Source organism: Lethenteron reissneri, chromosome 16 (assembly GCF_015708825.2).
Source record: "Lethenteron reissneri isolate LAM-NWPU_2019-01 chromosome 16, ASM1570882v1, whole genome shotgun sequence".
Taxonomy (NCBI): Eukaryota; Metazoa; Chordata; class Hyperoartia; order Petromyzontiformes; family Petromyzontidae; genus Lethenteron; species Lethenteron reissneri.
The window spans coordinates 10,773,290-10,793,220 of record NC_083794.1 but is presented as its reverse complement, the minus strand read 5'-3'; the positions used below and the strand labels follow the sequence as shown (position 1 = coordinate 10,793,220).

Below are 19,931 nucleotides of genomic sequence, written 5' to 3'. Positions count from 1 at the left end.
AGATTATCGACTTATGATTAATGTTCTAGAGTAGACTGTTGGGTTGTCTCCACAGCTGGCGATGTTTACTACACACCGCACCAGGTACTCATTTGAGGCCGAGTCGACCTAGGGGAGGCCCAGGACCGGTACAAATAATCGTCACTGGATGTTGGTGGCCGTGAGCGGGAATCGATCTCGGGTCGACCCGAGATCGATTCCCGCTCACGGCCAACACCGGTGACGATTATCTGAACCCGGTCCTGGGCCTCCCCTAGGTCGACTCAGCCTCAAATGAGCACCTGCTGCGGTGGAGAGACAAAGGCGGCCGGGACGTGGTTGCTGGCCACGTGGTGCCGTGCCGACCTTCACAGGTGCTGACTGCGAACAGCACTTGCCCCTACAGTGTTAGAGGCTACACCGGGGGGACCTTTGTCTTTGTGCGAGTTGGTGGGGAGCGGTGGTGCAGCGGTTAGCGCGCCGCGCGGACCAAACCCGGCGAGCCCTAAGTTCGATTCCCGATCACGGTGGCTCCCCTAGGTCGACTCAGCCTCAAATGAGTACCCGGTGCGGTGTGTAGTAACTGGGGGAGAGACAAAGGCGGCCGGGCGTGGTGCTGGCTACCCCCTCGTGTAACCACAGCGCTCGGTCTTCACAGCGCTGGCGTGTCTACGGTGAGTACAGTGCTGTACAGTGTGTTGTGACTGTGAGTACAGTGTGTGGCTGTGAGTACAGTGCTGTGCAGTGTGTGTGAGTACAGTGTTGTACAGTGTGTGTGGCTGTGAGTACTGTGCTGTACAGTGTGTGTGGCTGTGAGTACAGTGTGTGGCTGTGAGTACAGTGCTGTGTGTGAGTACAGTGCTGTACAGTGTGTGGCTGTGAGTACAGTGTGTGGCTGTGAGTACAGTGCTGTGCAGTGTGTTGTGTGACTGAGTACAGTGCTGTACAGTACGTACGAGTACAGTTCTGTACAGTGTGTGTGGCTGTGTGCACAGTGTATGACTGTGAGTACTGTACAGTGTGTTGTGTGACTGAGTACAGTGCTGCACAGTGTGCGTGTGAGTCCAGTGATATACAGTGTATGTGACTGAGTACAGTGCTGTACAGTGTGAGTACAGTACTGTACAGTGTGTTCTGTGTGACCGCGTGTGTGTTTTGTGATTTAAGAGCGTGTACAGTACAGCATTGGTGTGTGTGCAGTACTGTTGTGTGTGTTGTGTGGTGTGTGTTGTGGTGTATATGTAGGGTGGTGTGTCGTGTTGTGTGTCGGTGTGTGTGGTATGATATTATGTTGTTTGTATGTTACGTGTGGTGTGCAGGGTGTGTGTTGTGTATTGTGTCGTGTTGTGAATACAGATGTGTAAGTATATATATGTGTGTGTTGTGTGTGTGATCATGGGACTGTATATGTGGATGCTCGCTAACAGCACTTGCCCCTACAGTCAGTGAAGGCTATACGGGGGATCTTTGTCTCTGTATATGTGAGGGAGTGGTGGCGTAGTGGTTAGCGCCACGCTGCACGATGAACCTGGCGACCCGATTTCGATTATCTGAACCGGTCATGGGCCACCCCTAGGTAGACTCAGCCTCAAATTAGTACTTTGTGTGCGGTGTGTAGCAAACATCGCCGGTCTTCAATAGGTGCTACTCGCTAACAGCACTTGCCCCAACAGTCTGTTAAGGCTACACGGGGGACCTTTGCCTTTGTGTGCTGTAGTGTTGAGTACTGTAGGATCATCCCGGTTCACCTATTCCATGGGAGTAGTGGTTTACCGTGGGAGACCAGTTGCGTTTAGAGTATTTGGCCGCTATAAATGTCAACATGATCAGCCACTTCGTTGAACTATCATTTGTGATAGCCATGTCGCTTCTGACCTGGTAAAATAAAATAAAACTAGTAAAGAGTCTTTAATAGTTGTACCATGTTAGTCCAGTTCACTATGGGATTACAGTTTAACATGGAATTACAGTTTAACATGGACCGAGGTGGACTATGTAGCACTTAATAATTGATTTATTTTGGAATCGCGTCTCGTAAGTAAAATGTGTGTCGTAAACCCTCCTCCACCCGACACAGCCAAACACATTCCTCCTGCGGAGGGAGCTGGTAGGAACGTTGGGTTGCTCGGTCAATGGGCAGGGTCAACGGCGGCGTGGTGTATTCCGCAAAAATGCCCGACTGTGAGGGCGGGCACAAGCCGGCGTGAGCAGGTTAAACGTTGAGTTTTATAAGGGCACCACGGGGTGACCAGCCCCTCCCCACCCAGCCCCACCCTCCCCACTCAGCCCCTCCTCACCCAGCCCCCACCATCCCACCCCCCACCCAGCCCCTCCCCACCCCTCCCACCCCCCACCCAGCCCTCCCCACCCCTCCCCCCCACCCAGCCCCTCCCCAGCCCCCCCCCACCCAGCCCCTCCCCACCCAGCCCCCACCCTCCCACCCCCCACCCAGCCCCCCCCCACCCTCCCACCCCCACCCAGCCCCCACCCTCCCACCCCCCACCCAGCCCCCACCCTCCCAGCCCCCACCCACCCCCACCCATCCCCACCCTCCCACCCTCCACCCAGCCCCCCCACCCTCCCACCCTCCACCCACCCCCCACCCTCCCACCCTCCACCCAGCCCCCACCCTCCCACCCTCCACCCAGCCCCACCCTCCCCACCCAGTCCCTCCCCACCCAGCCCCTCCCCACCCTCTCTACCCAGCCCCACCCCTCCCACCCCCACCCAGCCCCTCCCCACCCTCCCCTCTCCACCCAGCCCCACCCCTCCCATTTTTGGATGCACGACGGACGGACACAATAATCCCCTGTGGGCTGGTGTAACCAGGAGGTTCCTACCAGCATTAATACAGTTATGTGACCAAAGTAACAATGTATTACTGCTTCAATGATAATACAGAATTCTGTATTTAAAAGCTGGGCCACGCACGCATGCGTGTAGGTCGGCTCAGCCTAAAATGAGTTCCTGGTGCGGTGTGGTCATTTATCGTTGGCTCTGGAGGAGACAAATACGGCCGGGATTGCATTGCGCTTTCAACACCACTCACAGCCCTTAAGTAAGTGCCGACTGAGGGCACTTTACCAGCAGTCTGTGTCAGCGGGAGACCTGTGTTTGTACGGTCGGATGAGTAGACTGCAGAGTGTGTTTACTATGTGTGTGCGTGTACCTCGTGTGTATGTGTGCATACGTGTGTGTATGTAGGTCGACGACTCAGCCTCAAGTGTGTAGCTGGTGTGGTGTGTAAACATCGTCACTGGGGATGCAAAGGCGGCCGGGCATGATGCTGGCCACCCACCCCCCCCTCGTGTGCCGTGCCAGTCTGCATAGGTGCTCGCTAACAGCACTTGCCCCTACAGTCTGTTCAGGCTATACGAGAGACCTTTGTCTTTGCATGTCGGTGTATGCGTGTTTATGTTTCCGTCTGTGTGCGTATTTGTGTACGTTAAAATGTATGTTCGTGTTGGTGTTTTATGGTTGTGGATGTGTATGCCATCTTGCCCTTTGTGTTGAACAGGGTCCCATCATATAGATGGAGTGCTCTTGCCAGGAACTACTGGTAACCCAGTGAGTGGCATTCTTATTTACAAGACCCATAATATTAAAATCGGTCGAAGGTTTTCTTGCTTGGGCAATTGCTGCTGGTAAGATATTCGTCTTGCTAGCCAGATTTGCAATCAGAAGTTTGCGAGTTCAAATCCTGGTTTGGGGTTGACTCAGATCATCGTCCCCATACCACGAGTTTCACTTTGTAGAGGAATACACAGTGGTTGTTTGAATATACTTACCCCTGCCAAAGGAATGTGGAATTACTACCCCTGGCTCAGGAATATAAAACAGGAGATGAGCATGAATGCTTCGATGCTCGTGTGAGCAGGGTGTTACTTTGTGCGTGTGTGTGTGTATATCTGTGCGTGCGTATTTGTATGCGGACGTGTGCCCTATCCTAAACCTCTGTCCTTTGAGAAAGTCGTCTCGGATTAAAACCGCAGCATGGCCCATAAAGAATTCCACATGTAGGAGCTCGCATTTTGCACAGACGTGTTATAACCATCAAACCCAGGGCTTGCAGTAAATGCACAGCGCCAGTGTTTTACATTGATCACATTTTCTTGGTGTGGGTGTCAGGTGGAATGTGTGAAGGTGAGCGTAAAAATGAACCATTCCGAACGATTCTGCGGCGTGATCCCATTTTAATTTCTAGATTTGAAGCTTTTGTGACTGCAAGGATTCATACTCTTAGGTTTTTTCGGTAAAGTCGCGTAGGGAAAAAATAAATAATAAAAACAAATAATACAAATAAATAATACAAATAATAGAAATGAAAATAATAATATAAATAAAAGAATATATTATTTTATTTCTGTTATTATTTCTATTATTTTTATAATTTTTTTTATGATTTATTTTTAAATAAATCATAAAAATAATAGAAATAATAAGGAAAAATTTAAAGAATAAAATAAAAAAATAATACTTTTTTCCTATTCTATTATTTTTATTATTTATTTTTACCTACGTGACTTTACCGAAAAAACCTAAGAGTATGAATCCCATTTTTTGTTTTACGGAGCACCCTTTTCTCAAGTTGCATCTCACAATCACCCCGTGAAATCACATGCCAAGCCAGAAGGCAGCAGCAGCTGAGTAGTGAGCTGGCGCTACTAACAATTGCCCATGCTCTGCAGTTCGCTAAATATTAAGGTGGTTCATACTCTTAGGTTTTGTCGGTAAAGTCACGTAGGTAATAAATAAAAAAAAAAATAATAGTAGAAATAATAATAGAAATAAAATAATAAATCACGACGTTTCGGAGGCAACACAAGTCTCCGTCATCAGGTGGGACCATCACAGCCAGATTTACTGTATCACTTGACTTTGCCGAAAAACCTACGAGTATGAATCCTTGCAGTCACGAAAGCTTCAAATCTAGAATTAAGGTGGTTTAACACGTAGGCTTTTTGCGACCAATATCCATAATCCAGGTTTATTTGTTTTGGGGTTAGATCGTGTAAATATGTAATTGTGTGGTTAACACTGGCAAACCACATAGCCAATTGGTAAGGTTTGTCACGTAAATAGAACGTGCCAATTCAGCACCACCGGTGTGTTGGGAGAGGCAAGTCACAAGAATTACGTCCTCCACAAATCTGGCGGTCGCCTGATGATGCTCGTTGTAATTACCGTCGTACTCGCAGTATAAACGTTGTGGCTTTGCTCACCAACACACCGGTGGTGCTGTACTAGTCAAGAATTGGCGCGTTCTGTTTACGTGACAAACCTTACCAATTGGCTGTGTCGGGTGGTGGCGGGTTTAACGGCACATTTGTTTATGCGATCTAATCCCAAAAAAACCTATATTATGGATAAATATTAAGGTGTTTTCAGCCATTAATCGGTGTCAATACTACGTCGGAGAAAATCGGAGCAGTTGTAGAAAACCCATGGGGTGCAAGGGGGGGGGGGAGCAACTCTATCCCATACAGCAGGGGCAGGTGACGTCAGTCCTCACTTTTGCGCTACCGCCTTCTCCTGCCAGGCCATTGTATGGCTTAGCACGTAGGCTTTCGCACGCTATATTATCTAGAAAAAAGTTTATTTTTTTTGGGTTAGATCGCGTAAGTATAAATGTGTCATCTTCTTGGTTCTTTCGGTAAAGTCACGTAGAATGGAAATAATAAAATAATAAAATTAAATAATAAAATAAACCTATAAAATAATTCTCACGACGTTTCGGCCACAACGCAAGCAGCCGCCCTCAGGTGAAGACCAGGTCGAAACGTCGTGAGAATTATTTGATTATGTGTTTTATTTTATTATTTCCATTCTACGTGACTTTACCGAAAGAACCAAGAAGATGAATCCCTACAGTCACGAAAGCTTTAAATCGAAATATAAATGTGTCGTTAAACCCGCCACCACCCGCCGCAGACAATTAATTTGGGTGGTGGCGGGTTTACGAAAACATTTATGTTCACGCTCTCTAACCCAAAACAAACTTTACTGTGCATTGTTACAGCTACTCCTTGACGCTCACGGCACGGAATTTTCCGCGCCACCAAGCCCCGCTGCCTCTTCAGCGCCGGATTACAGACTATCGTACCCACCGTCACTGCCCGGCTTAAAAAACCAAACCGGCTTGAATAATTATCGAGAAAGCACAATTTTATTTCAAAGCCTCTGCACGTCTCGCACCAATCTCGGTGCACGTATTACACCGTTGATAGCGCTCTCCTCTGTAAGATATGGAGCCATTATCGTTTCACAATTTTCAATCACCTGTTGAGAAGGGAGTAAAGAGAGGGTCAATAGAAATCAGAGGGGATATCTATAAATGGATCGCCGTGCACCTAATGCGCTGTCAAGAGGTAGTAGCTCTGATATCCCGCTTCTGTCGGGGGGGTGGGGGGGGGTGTGAGAGATCAGAGTAGATACCTCGTGACGTGATGCCGATAGTACAATCGGGAAAAATAAATTGAAAAATGGGGGGGGGGGGGGGGGAGGAATAAAATATTGACAGATTATGAACGGTGCTAATATTGTATCCAGCGATGCAAACAGCGCATCTCTTGACACCGCGGCTGAGGCTCAGGTGCGACGATTGTTTTATATTTTTATATTATCCCGGATTGTTTCAATTCAAATTATCAGTCGCGTTTCTTTTGAAGTAAATGTCCTCTTTGAAACGGCATCACTTGTCATCTCCGTCAACAGCAGAAGCCCAACGAGGTGCATTCCCTCTTTTCATCTTTTCATCGCCGCTGAATGGCAGGCGCACCCCGCCTGTGATCCGACGCTTTGGCAGTGAGGGTTGGTGGTTCACGTTGAGGTCTGCGAAGCTCCAAAGCCCGCCGGGCTGCGAGGTGGACAGGCGACCGGCAACGCAGCGGGCGCGTTGAATCCATCTGTGTGGAGCTGTTTTTGCTTGGCCCTTTTTGGGCCTGTGCCCAGCAACTGTGAGAAAACAAACAAACATGAGTGGTAGGGTTCCTCCCGGTGCTTCAATCTGGCTACTCCGTGTAGCCGAACACTCGTTACTGGCATAATAGAAGCGCTTTGGATTAGATGGCGTAAATATCTCAAAGTGTTGTTAAACCCGCCACCACCCGACACAGCCAATTAGTAAGAGGGGTTGTCACATAAACAGAACGTGCCAATTCGTAACTAGTACAGCACTAGTGTGTAGTGTGTAGTGTAGTATACTAGTACAGCACAACGGTGTGTTGGAGAGCAAAGCCACAACATTTACAATCTGAGTACGACGTTTGGCCAGTAATTTACAACTAGCTTCATCAGGCGACAGCCAGAGTTGTGGAGGAATCCTCCTGTATTATGGATATTCGTCGCTGGATTTGGCCAAACATCCTATATGCGGCGGTGACCTCCTTAAAAATGTGTCTTGAGTTTCGGTGTGCAGAGAGAAAAAGAGGAACAGCATGGATTGGAGAACAAATGGGTTCTGTAAATCATATTGACTGGAAAGAAAAACCCAAGTGGGCAGACGAGAATACATCCAGCGCAGAGACGGAGCGGTGTGACCGACTTGTGTGCAGTGGTGGTGGTGGGGGCGGTGGTGGCGGTGGGGGCGGGATGGATAGATGGATCGGTGCATCGTGCGACCGCGAGAGATTTTGCGACGGCTGTCGTGCGAGGCCTTCGTCCAAGCAGCGGAGAGATCGTCGCTGCAGCTGATGGTGATGTCTAAATGATTACGGCCGCGTCTCGGTACGCCGGTGTAAAATGTGAACCCCGCATCGAAGGGAAACGCCTGCAACTGGAGGTTTGACATGACTTTAAAGCGAAGGTGTGAATGAAGGTGTTTCACAGAATCGTGGCGCGAGAGAAAGAGAGAGAGCGGGCACATGCTTTTTGTGATGAAACTTGGGAGACGAAAAGAGGAATGGACTGAAAACAACTAAATTAAATCACGACGTTTCGGGCGCAACACAAGCCTCCTTCAGATGGGGACAACGTAGCGAAAGCACAACCGCTTAAGTGTGTGTCAGGAGGCTTGTGTCGCGCCCGAAACGTCATGATTTAATTTAATTTTCATTTATTTTATTTTTACCTATGTGACTTTACCGAAAAGAACAAAGATCATGAATCCTTGCAGTCACGAAAGCTTCAAATCTAGAAGGAACGCACTGATTGGAGAGCACGCACGGGTGATCGACATCACATTGACCGTTGGGAACAGCAAGAGGTATGGGCCAGGGAGGCAGGCAGACCACGTTTCCGTGTCCTAATAATGGAAAAATTGCGCGGAATCGGCCAAAAATCTGCCTTGGTGGCTGGAGCCCGCCGACGACGCTGGGGTGCTCGGAGGGTTTGGGGTCGGCGGAGAGGTCACCGCAGCCACTGTGCGGCGACATTAAGTGCTTTCTCTGGCAGCCACGTCACTTGCTGTCGGTGGCGGTGAAAATCAAAGTGGTCACATCATCAGCGCTGTCCGAAGGGGGATCGTAAACTCGCCGTGATGTACGCCCCCGTTACGGGACGAGCGCGAGAGGTTGACAAACACATTCCTCCTGCGGAGGAGGGAGCTGGTAGGAACGTTGGGTTGCTCGGTCAATGGCCAGGGTCAACGGCGGCGTGGTGCATTCCGCAAATATGCCCGACTGTGAGGGCGGGCACAAGCCGGCGTGAGTAGGTTAAACGTTGAGTTTTATAAGGGCACCACGGGGTGACCAGCCCTTCCCCACCCAGCCCCACCCCTCCCACCCCCCACCCAGCCCCTCCCCACCCTCCACACCCAGCCCCTCCCCACCCTCCCCTACCCACCCAGCCCCACCCTCCCCACCCAGCCCCTCCCTGCACGACGGACGGACACAATAATCCCCTGTGGGCTGGTGGAACCAGTGGGTTCCTACCCGTATGAAAGTTGCTGCTGCTGCTGCATCTGGGACTCGAGTGCGCAGTGTGGATGTGGTACCTTACGGTATCATGAAATCGGCTAAGATCTATCCACTGCTGCACGATTTGCTCCCCAATCCCTAGCCTTCTATCACGTATGTACACGTTCAGCCGTTCATGTTATCTTCTGTTGAATGAGGCTCTCCGTCACGCCTTGCGGCACGACGTGAAGGTTGTTTGACCGTACTTCACCACACTCGTCAACGTGGGTTGGCAGGGAGCATATGAGTAAAGTACAACAACACTCGTCGTTGTACAGCCCTCTCTCTGCTCCCCGCACCGAGATAACAACAATCTGCGTGTGCGTGATGGTCGTCCGACCTAGCACGCTCCAGGCTTAAATCCTGCAACAATTCATACACGTGCCCGATTCCATCGCTCCGTCTCCAGGGTTTTGTTATCCCCCTCGGCTGCAATTCCGTCATTGGTAATCGATCAAGGGGGGGCCCGCATCGCACCTCCGAACGATGTGGCCCGCCCAAGCCCACTGAACTCCCCGTAGCAATTGGTGCGGCGTCTCTAACCTGGCCGTGTTATCGAAACCAGTGGTTCTCAACCCCGATTTGTATTATTAGTACACACTTTTATTTAACTCTGTCTGTTGTTGTTGTCGTATCCTTAAATCTTGTAACTCGATTTTAAACCCATTTCCCAATGTGGTATCGACTGCCAACTTGGTATACTTATGTCATACTGATGACAAGACTATATTCTATAATAATTTTTTTAAACAATATTTTTACACACTTTCTATTAACTCACTCTGTTGTTGTTGTATCCTAAAATCTTGTAACTCCATTTTAAACCCACTTCCCAATGTGGTATCGACTGCAAACTTGGTATACTTTATGTCATACTGATGACAATACTATATTCTATCATAAAAAAAAATATATTTTTAAACATTCATTTGTATATGTTATGTCTCGGCTTGGGTCGAATTTTCCACGCTCAACTGACGTTGGCTGTAAATCACCACGGTTCCTTACGTTATGGAAAGCTTCGGGGCCAATTCCTGGAGTCGTGGAGTTCTGCCATTACCAGTAAGGTACATTTCATTAAAGCGTGTTTAAAAAAAAAAAGTATTTTTAAATATTACTTATTTTGGCTACTGGCACCCCTTTGTTGAAGTGAGTTTGAACCGAGTAACCCCCCCCCCCACCCCCTTTTGGCCTGACCCAACATGGTTCTGAGAAATAAATGTGCGAATAATGAACGTCAATATTTTCACCAATTGTCCATTTGGCGCGAGGTGTATCCTAAGTAGCTAGTAACTGCAAGCGAATAAAGTCAAAACAAGGGACGCTCTCCACGCGTGATGTAATTTGTTTACGCTCGCTGGTTACTCTCGGAAACCACATTACGATCAATGAGTTTGGAAAGGTCTTTTACATCGTTCTAGGTTACCGTATGGATTAAAATATTATCGCAGTCATTTTATATTGGCAGATTCACACGCGATTAATCACTAATGACCCTCTAGCGCACTATCAATTCACACGTTTATAAATCACTTCGCGAAACCCCCTTCCCCCCCCCCTGCCTGCCTAGGGAAATTGCCGCTTAGCCCCGGGGGTCCGCGTTTCCCCCAGTCGAGAGCCGCTGCTCTACACCACGACGCGCTCTTTCATCCCGTGTCTGTCCCGCCGTGCTGCCTTTGCGCGATTTTTAAATCCTTTATATTAAGTTCGCTTGCTTGCTTGCATTGAAAGTGCCCGGTAAGTGTCATTGCTTATTCCTAATTCCTCATAAAAACTAAAAATATACGGATGCGGTTTATATAGAGAACAACACGGGACTCCGACTCTTCTACGCCTCTCCCACGAATCTCGACGCAATGGATCACACGTTTCATTTTTAAATCCTTTATATTAAGTTCACTTGCTTGCTTGCTTGCTTACGACCGTGCAAATCTTTCGGTCGTTTTTTAACCCACTTCCCGTGATCCAATCGAGCTGACATTTTCCACACAGACTCGTTGTGCGTGACAATTAATTTTCGTGAAAATTTTTTTCCAAAATTTTACACTGTTTAAGGAAATTTTTTAAAATATTTAATTACCAATTGCTTAATGCTGGCAGACAATCATCTGACCCATAGGTGGCAGCCATCTCAAGCCAGAGGACGAGAGGACTCTAGCCGCCACGCATATAAAGGATTCATCGTGAAAAACTTTGTTTTTACGGGTTAATTTTTTCAGTTTGCCGTTCCGCTTCCTTCGTTCGAGTTCCCCGTGATTTCTGAGCCGTTTCGTTTTTTATTTTTTGAAGTGTGGACCGTGGCCCCGTCTCACGCGCGCTCTCTCTCTCTCTCTCGCGTGTCGTGGCGGCGTTTCTGGTGATGGCCCAACGTTGACCCGCTTTCGGATGCCCTCTCAAGAGCGCGCCTGGGCCCCGCGTCTCCATGGCTGCTGTTGCGTCAAACATTAATAATTCTTCAAAGGGTGATTTGGCGATGCCGCTGTTGCTGCTGCTGCTACGCCGGCAGTAGTGGTGCACGAACACAACCCCCCCTCAAAAAAAAACTAAATTGATCGGAATAAGAAAGGGTTAAGATCATGAGACACGCAACTAATTGCACGTGCGAGCATCTGTTCTGTACGTCGTCTACAACGTTGACCCTGTGGCCCAAATCACTTGGAACGTGCCCGACATCGTCGGATCTCTAAAGTTGAGCGGGGTTTTGAAGCATGAACAGGGCCTATGCATGGGGTGACCACCAGGTTGTCGGAGGCCTTGTAGTTAAGAGGGCTGTCGGGCAAAATCCATTGATGGGCCGCACCATACGAACACAATCTAAGCTCCACGCTGCTTAGCTTCTGAGATGCAATTTGACTGGGTGCATTCCAGCAGATGTGAACATAGCCGATCGATGTCTTGTCCTGCGTTTTATCCAGGAAAGCCTCGCCGAGCCACAAGACTCATGCTTACATTGGGATGTTTGGCTGATTCCATTAATGAGTGTGTGTGTGTGTATATGTACATTTTATCTGTGGGAGAAAATTGTAGTACCTGGAGAATCCCATGCCTAGGATTGGGCTCACATTCAAAGGGCTGCACACGTGGATTTAAGCAACCCACTTTCTGTACTGCCATTTCCTGGCTACTTTAGAGCATAGGGGGTTTGGAAGTTTTGCTTCCAAAGTGCTGTAAAACAGGTTTGCACCACCATCCATCATACATGATCTACTCATATTAGTTCATCCATCTATCTATTTGTTCATTTGATATTCATCTATAACTTAACCCATTCATCCACCTATCCATCCACCAACCTGCACATCCAAATATCCATTTGTTCATCCGCCCATTAATGCATCCACATTACCACTCACCCATTCATCCATTCAATAATCTGTTCCTTCATCCATCCACCCACCCACCCACTCATTTCTCCACCCAAACAACCATCTATCTATGCCCACACACGCATTCATTAATTCATTTATATCTTCATCCTTATCCACCCGTGTTTTAGGTGATCCATCAATTTATGCACAATTATGCTAATGCTCGGCAAACAAAAGTGAACGATCCATTGGTCTGCAACCAGCATGTCCCAGACAAGGTCATTAAGACCGACGTAGATTGCTTTGCGGGCCCACATGACATCATTCATGTTGTCGTGTGACAAGAAAAATCACAAAACCCTGACAAACCGTTGGGCAGTGAAATACTTTCACTGCGAGCTACAAGAGGCTGGAACGTCCACACGATGACAAAAAAACAAACCGACGAAGAGAGAGAGAGAGAAAGAATGAATCTTGTTTTCATTTGCGCAAATATTTCAATTGAAAAGTGGAGAAGTTCAGCTTTGCAAATCTGTCACTGGCGACAGGCGGCCTGCGGGGTGGCAGGCGTGATTGGACTTGGCCGAGCGGTAACTTGCGCGTGCAGGCGCTCGTACGTTCGTGCGTGCGCAGCGAGTTCCCACCGCGGCCACTTTCCTCGTGCCAAGATAAGAGGGCGGTCGGTGAGGCTCAGTACGAGGCCCTGCGACTAAAATAATATTTTTTGGAAGGGCCCCATCCCGATAAAGCACCGCACCATTTGTACGTTTGGCAGCGGGTCGTTTCATTTCCCACCGCGGATCATGTTCTGCCACGGTGCCGCTTGCATTCTTTATCTTCGCAGCTCCCCGCCGGCCGGCGTTGCCGGTTATGCTGCTTGCGAGTTTGATTTGCGTTTTCTCCGCGTGCGCAAATTACATTTTCCCTTCGTGGAATGTGAAGTGGCGTTTAAAGTTCTAAATGGGAATCCCTGTGACGTGGCCCGGAGGTTGCAGTACAGCAAATTGGTTCCTCGCCCCTCTGTGTAGAGCTCTGGGCGTTGTTCCATCGTTGGAACTGACTTCCAAACGTGACAGCGTGCGTCCGTTTCACAAATTGCTGAGCGATGCCAGCGCGCGGCGAACGTTCCCGAGCGAACGTCGTGCTCCCGTGTCCGTTGTGCGCCCGTGTCCCCCGTGTCCCCTGCGTGTGCTGACCACCCGCCCGCCCGCCCGTGCGTTTGTGTCTGTCCAGCGCCGTGGGAATGGAGCGCTTCACTCGCAGGACCCTCAAGGCGTGCACAAGGAAGTCGCGGGAGCTCCGCCGGGCGTACGGTTACGGCGTGCTCGCGCTCCGCTCCCTGGTGTACAACTCCGCCGTCGGGGAGGACTACGTGTTGGAACTCTTGTTCCAGCCGGTGTACTGCGTGGTGGACGCTGTGGTACCCTGGTTCGGCAAGGTGAGAGAGAGAGCTGGAATCCTGCCCGGCGGGGGGCGGTGGGGGAGGGGGGGTAGAGAAGTGTTTGCGGCGATAAATCTCCCCCGCACTATAAATATATATAAATATTTTAAACAATATGTTAAATTCATGATTAAATTTACGACGACAACAACAACAACACAAAATCCCCATTAATATTATAGGTACAGCTCGTGACACCGATGACGATGATGAGACCGAACAAGGCTGCCATGCCGTAAGGTGCTGTTGGTGACGGTGACGTTGCTCATGTTGACGCGGTGCTTTGTGTGATGACGATGATGATGATGACGGTGATGATGGTGATGATGGTGGACTTCCGTCGCGTTTAAAATGCAACCGCATCTCAGAATTCTGCACGGGGCGGCGGGGGGGGGCGGTGGGGGATATTAATTTATTTTGTAGATCAAACCAGTTGGTTTTTGGCAGAGGAATAAAAGAAAGGTCTTGAGGCTAGATTTTAAACAAGGGGAGGGAGTTGACAGGAGGCATGGTGGAGATGGGGTGGGTGGGGGTGGGGGGGACAAGGGGTTTTCAGACACTGTGAGCAGCACAGGAGAGTGAGCGACCCTCCCGACTTAATAACGCTGCTAGGCCGCGGCCACTGGTGCTGATGGTCATGCCGGTATAAATGTCCACGTGATGAGCCGCTCGCTTGGGCAATCATTTATGGGCAGGTCGATTCTGAAAAAGAAGCTAATAGCTCAGCGGGTTTTACTCGGCAAGATAAACAATTGTTTATTTTTATAAAGAGATTTGTTTTCCTTCCCTATAATTTGCGCTGCTATCGTGGGGTTTGTACTGTACTGCTTACTTTTATGCTTATTATCAGCTCGCACCGGCCACAACCATGAGCCGAGGTGCACCATTGTTCTCTTTTAGCCCCGCTGCCCAGGACCACCATCAGGCCATACCCCTGGCTACCCCATTCAGACAAGCCCCTCCCCCTCCCCTCCCCTCCCCTCCCCCTCCCCTCCCCCCCTTAACTTGTATTTAAGGGCTTGCCTCTTGGATTTTTTCCTCACTTGATACAGTAATTTTAGCTGTGACGGTCCCACCTGATGACGGAGACTTGCGTTGCCTCCGAAACGTCGTGATTTATTATTTTATTTATATTATTAAAAAAAAATGGTTATTTATTATTTATTTTTAACTACGTGACTTTACCGAACAAACCTAAGAGTATGAATCCCATTTTTAGTTTTACGGAACACCCTTTTCTCAAGTTGCATCTCACAATCACCCCGTGAAACCACTTGCCAAGCCAGAAGGCAGCAGCAGCAGCCGAGCAGTGAGCTGGTGCTACTAACAAGAGTTTGTACTGTTTGTTTGTTGTAACGTTCTCACCCGCCCCTACTGGGCATCTAAGGAGAAAAAAAAGCTTTAGAGCTCATCGGATTCCTCCAGTACAAACATTCTGATTCTGTTAGTGGGGCCGACTGCGATGTTGACGATGCGGACGATAGCGGCTGAATAAGCCTGCCGCGCTGGGGACGCCGGTGTTGGCTGTGAACGCTGCGACCGAGCGATGCTCTCCACGGTGCTGATCACGGCGATGACTACGGTGATGATGACGATGATGATGACGATGATGATGATGACTACGATGACTACGGTGATGATGACGATGATGATGATGACTACGATGACTACGGTGATGATGACGATTATGATGACTACGATGACTACGGTGATGATGACGATGATGATGACGACGATGACTACGGTGATGATGACGATGATGATGACTACGATGACTACGGTGATGATGACGATGATGATGACTACGATGACTACGGTGATGATGACGATGATGATGACGACTACGATGACTACGGTGATGATGACGACGATGATGATGACTACGATGACTACGGTGATGATGACGACGATGATGACTACGATGTCTACGGTGATGATGACGATGATGATGATGACTACGATGACTACGGTGATGATGACGACGATGATGACTACGATGTCTACGGTGATGATGACGATGATGATGATGACTACGATGTCTACGGTGATGATGACGATGATGACTACGATGACTACGGTGATGATGACGATGATGACTACGATGACTACGGTGATGACGACGATGATGATGACTACGATGACTACGGTGATGATGACGATGATGCCTATGATGACTACGGTGATGATGACAATGCCTATGATGACGACGATGACAATGACTACGACAATAACGACGATAACGACGACGACAATAACTACGACAACCGACCGAGGCGGCCAGCGTGCCGCGGGGGGCTGGCGTCAACATCCACGGACGTCCGTGCTGTCCGTGGCGGCCGTTTGGCGAACAGCGGAACGACGACCAGAGGTCGCAACCGGGTACCCGATACCCGTACCCTACCCGATATCCGGCTACTCGTACCCGGCTGGGTACGGGTACGGGTACCCGTTTGCGACCCTGGTGCGGCCCGGGTACGGGTACGAGTAGGCCGTGAGTCACTGGTGAGTAACTGTTTGTCACTCATTTCCCAACGTCTTGTCTCTTCTCACAATTAAAGTTCCTAGAATCAACCCACCCGCGCCTGCAACATGGCTTCATCCCAGAGGTCGCAATCAGGTACCCGATACCCGTACCCTACCCGGCCGGGTACGGGTAGGGTACGGGTACGGATAGGGTACGGGTACGGCCGGGTACGGGTACGGGTACCCGTTTGCGACCCTGGTGCGGCCGGGTACGGGTAAGGAATCAAAACCCGTTTGCGACCTCTGACGACGACGCTGCCACCCCCCCCTCCACCCGCAGGCGCTGGTGGTGACGGTGGCCCTGCTGACGCTCTCCGTGGTGCTGAGCATGTATGGCATCGTGTACCCCTCCGTGCTCCCGCGGGCGAGCCCCTGGGGCGCCGCGCTGCACCTGGGCTACGGGCACTGGAACCTGGCGCTCATCTCGTTCCATTACTACAAGGCCGTGTCCACGGACCCGGGGCAGCCCACGCAGGTGTGACGCGGAGGGGGGCGATGTCATCGTATTCTTGGCGTTGCCGGTGTTGTTGGCGTTGCCCACGCTTGTTCTTGTCGGCATCGTTGTAACCGCGTGCGTTGCCAGGTGCCGGGTGGATTATTACAATGGTGGGATCTTGAGAAGTGCCGGTGAGTTGGGGTTGGCCTTCAACCAGCAGGGGATTGGCTGGCTGATTATGAGGACGACGATAGTTTAAATGAATTTGATCATTGGCGTTGTATCTGTTAAATCTACCACAGCCTCCTCTTCCCAATTTACATCTGCAGCACTTTCCTACCCCCTGACATCCCGAGCATCTGAAGTGAATTAAAAAGCAAGATGCGTCTTTTCTACTTTCTTTGTGAAGGCTGCGCTCTCAAAATCAAATTACTCGCATCGAAATTGAAAACAAAAAAACAAAAAGATAACGGATCTTAATGAGCTCTCTGTTGTGAAATAAAATATCTTGAAATGTTCCAAACCTCATCAGTTCTCGGCATATGGGAATTACAGGTGTCGTAGGCTTGGCCTGAGGTAGCTAGTAAATGGGAAGCCCAGCAATGGATTTGTTAAATCTATTTTTTTTCCCGTGCGTGTGTTTATTTCTCCTGCTTCCTCCAGTTTTCTCCCACGTGGAACCAGATACTCACGGAATTGGCCAAATATCTTACTGAGGCACCCTCCTGAAAAAATATGATGAGGCTTTCCGAGGTATAAAGGGCATCGTTGCTTCTCCCATCCGCACCGAGCTTAACAGAGGCGCCGACTTACCGAGAGAGTTCAACAGGGTTCGATACGTTAATCCGCTGCCGAACGATTGCCCTGCCTCACGCCGTGTGGGTCACCCAAGTTATTCGACCGTACTTATTTTTGTGCGTTTAGTATCTTGTCCTTCCCCGCACCTCCGATTAGCGCGGTTGGCTACGCGCAGTGCGAAATACGTTCAACGGGCATACGTACATACCACGCTGGCCCAGTGCATGTTGGTGAAGCAGAGGTCGCAAACGGGTTTTGATTCCTTACCCGTACCCGTACCCGGCCGCACCAGGGTCGCGATTGGGTACCCGTACCCGGCCGGGTACAGGTACCCGTTCCCTACCCGTACCCTACCCGAAATGAGTAACAAACGCTTACTCACCAGTGACTCACGGCCTACCCGTACCCGGCCGCACCAGGGTCGCAAACGGGTACCCGTACCCGGCCGGGTACGGGTAGCCGGGTATCGGGTAGGGTACGGGTATCGGGTACCCGGTTGCGACCTCTGCGGTGAAGGCAAGGGAGTATAGACGCATGAGTACAGTACAACGGTGAAATTTTGGCGAGCGTCCACGTCGCACGGCCCCGCAGCCGCCCGCAACGACCTGGCGGGCACGACGACCGCCCATCCGAGCGCCGTCACAGGCTCCATTTTCCTGCTCCGCTCGTGAGATTGTGGCGCGACTGGGCGCAGGGTCCCGCCGGGACGAGTCGATCACAGGCGTCGGATCGAGTTCAGCGAGGGACACGCGGGAGTGATTTTTTTTTTTTTAACGAGGACCGGCGGTGAACATCATCCGAAGGTCATTTACGCGTCGCAGCGCGGTTGCGGATACTTCGTTTACAGACCTAATCTTTATTTATGACGAGCGGAGGCTCCGCCGAGATGCGACACCTCATTTGCATCCGTTTTTACATTTAAATTGCCGTCGTCTCTATGTTTAGCTCTTGTTAATTTTACCTTTGCCTGGGGATTATCGCTCATTTTCTGTGAGCGTGCGCGCGTGTTGTGACTGCCGCGGTTCGTCACCTCCCGTCTGTGACACTTTTTTTTCTTTTGCCGGTCGAAAGCGATCGTCGTTGGCGTTGCATTCCCCCGACGTCATCTCGATTTGAAGAGGTGATGGTGATGCATTATGTTGAGATGCGGAACCGAGGTCTGCTTTTATTTTCCTCGACCCATAAATTCTTCACAACAACAGCAGCGTAGCGTGGGTGTATACGTGAACAGGGCCCCATCATTGAGCTGGGAGTGCTCTTGCCAATAGCTACTGGCAATTGTGTTAACTAGCCTGGCTCTGCTGATGAGACCCGTGCAGTCGAAACCGGTCGAAAGTTTGCTTGCTAGGGCAACTTCTGCCGGATGGTATTGGTCGAGTAACGGGCCAGGCGACCCAGCGGTGGAGCAAGGTTGCGAGTTCAAGTCTTGGTTGGTTGTGGGTGGGGGGGGGGGTTGACTCAACCCATCATGTCCTCCGGGGGTCGATAAAATAGGCACCGCTATGTGCCATCGGAATTCGTAATCTCCGCCGCTGACTCGGGGCTGTGAACGGGGCGTGCGTGCGGCGGTGAGCGCCGATGCCTGGATGCTCGTGTGAGCAGCAGGAAATCACTTTGTGACTTTGAATAACGATCTGGAAAGGCAGGAGGCCGGCAGACTAAAACACGTGTCGCTCAAGCACGTGTGGAGACGGAGTTCTCTGCCGGCGGTCGGCAGTTTCCCGTGCGCTGCCATAATTTACGCAAACGGGGGGGCGGGGATGGGAGACGGGGGGGGGGGGGGGCCTCTTAGGCCGATCGTTCCAAACCTCTGGTATAAAACACCGGCCCGCTTGTCGCTGCTTGTCACGAGCCAGGCATTTGTTTTATCGGCCAAGGAAGCTTCTACAAAACCGCTTACCCGCCCCGGGTCAGCCTCGCCAACCGGCCGTAAATTTTTTGCCGCGGCGGAAGTCTGTTGGCCGCGTCGGTAAATTACCGACCGTTGTTGGCATATCGATGCGGCCGACGAAGGGGGTTTTTTTTTTATAAAATATGAAATTGATTTTCTGCTTCTGTGATCTACAAGATTAAACAAACCAAAAAGGGAATGCGCCCGTGTTTTCTGACGCGCCTAATGGCATCTGAGACCAGGGCCCTATTTTGTTGTTCGCCGTGGAGGGACCGTCTCTCTCTCTCTTGTCTGTCCTCACTCGCACCCGTACCCCAGCCGTCATCGAATTTCCATCTCTGCTCCACCGTAGCTTTCTGCTCCTCGTGCTACCGCCCCCCCCCCCCCTTCCCTCTCCCCACGCGACACTTCAAACACGATTCCTCTTCTATAAATGATCGCGCTCTGCATGCCTCCAGTCACGTGTGCGCAGTGTCCCGAGATTTGGTTCTATTTCATCTGGCGGTGTCGGCTCCGGGGTCGGAGGTCGACGTACACCAGCGCGCTACTTCTCGGCACAAGCTTTCGTGATTTTTATTTTACTATTTTTATTTGACCAGGTAAAGCCCCAAGGAGAGCTATGAGCTGTTTTTCAGAAGCGAGCTGGCTATCACAAATGAGA

The 19,931-nt window shown here is 50.3% G+C and overlaps 1 protein-coding gene across 2 annotated transcripts in view; it reads left to right on the top strand.

Moving 5' to 3' along the window:
* Window positions 1–234: 234 nt before the first annotated feature.
* Window positions 235–19,931, top strand: part of LOC133342983 (palmitoyltransferase ZDHHC16-like) — a 30,526-nt gene continuing 10,829 nt past the window's right edge. Inside the window, exons 1-3 of one of the 2 annotated variants that reach the window (XM_061552397.1) lie at window positions 235–353; window positions 13,415–13,619; window positions 16,426–16,620. In XM_061552397.1, the coding sequence (XP_061408381.1) occupies window positions 274–353; window positions 13,415–13,619; window positions 16,426–16,620 (480 nt within the window). In that variant the 5' untranslated portion in view covers window positions 235–273. Of the gene's footprint in view, window positions 354–415; window positions 654–13,414; window positions 13,620–16,425; window positions 16,621–19,931 lie in introns of those variants that run through there. The other variant, XM_061552398.1, reaches the window with a different exon arrangement.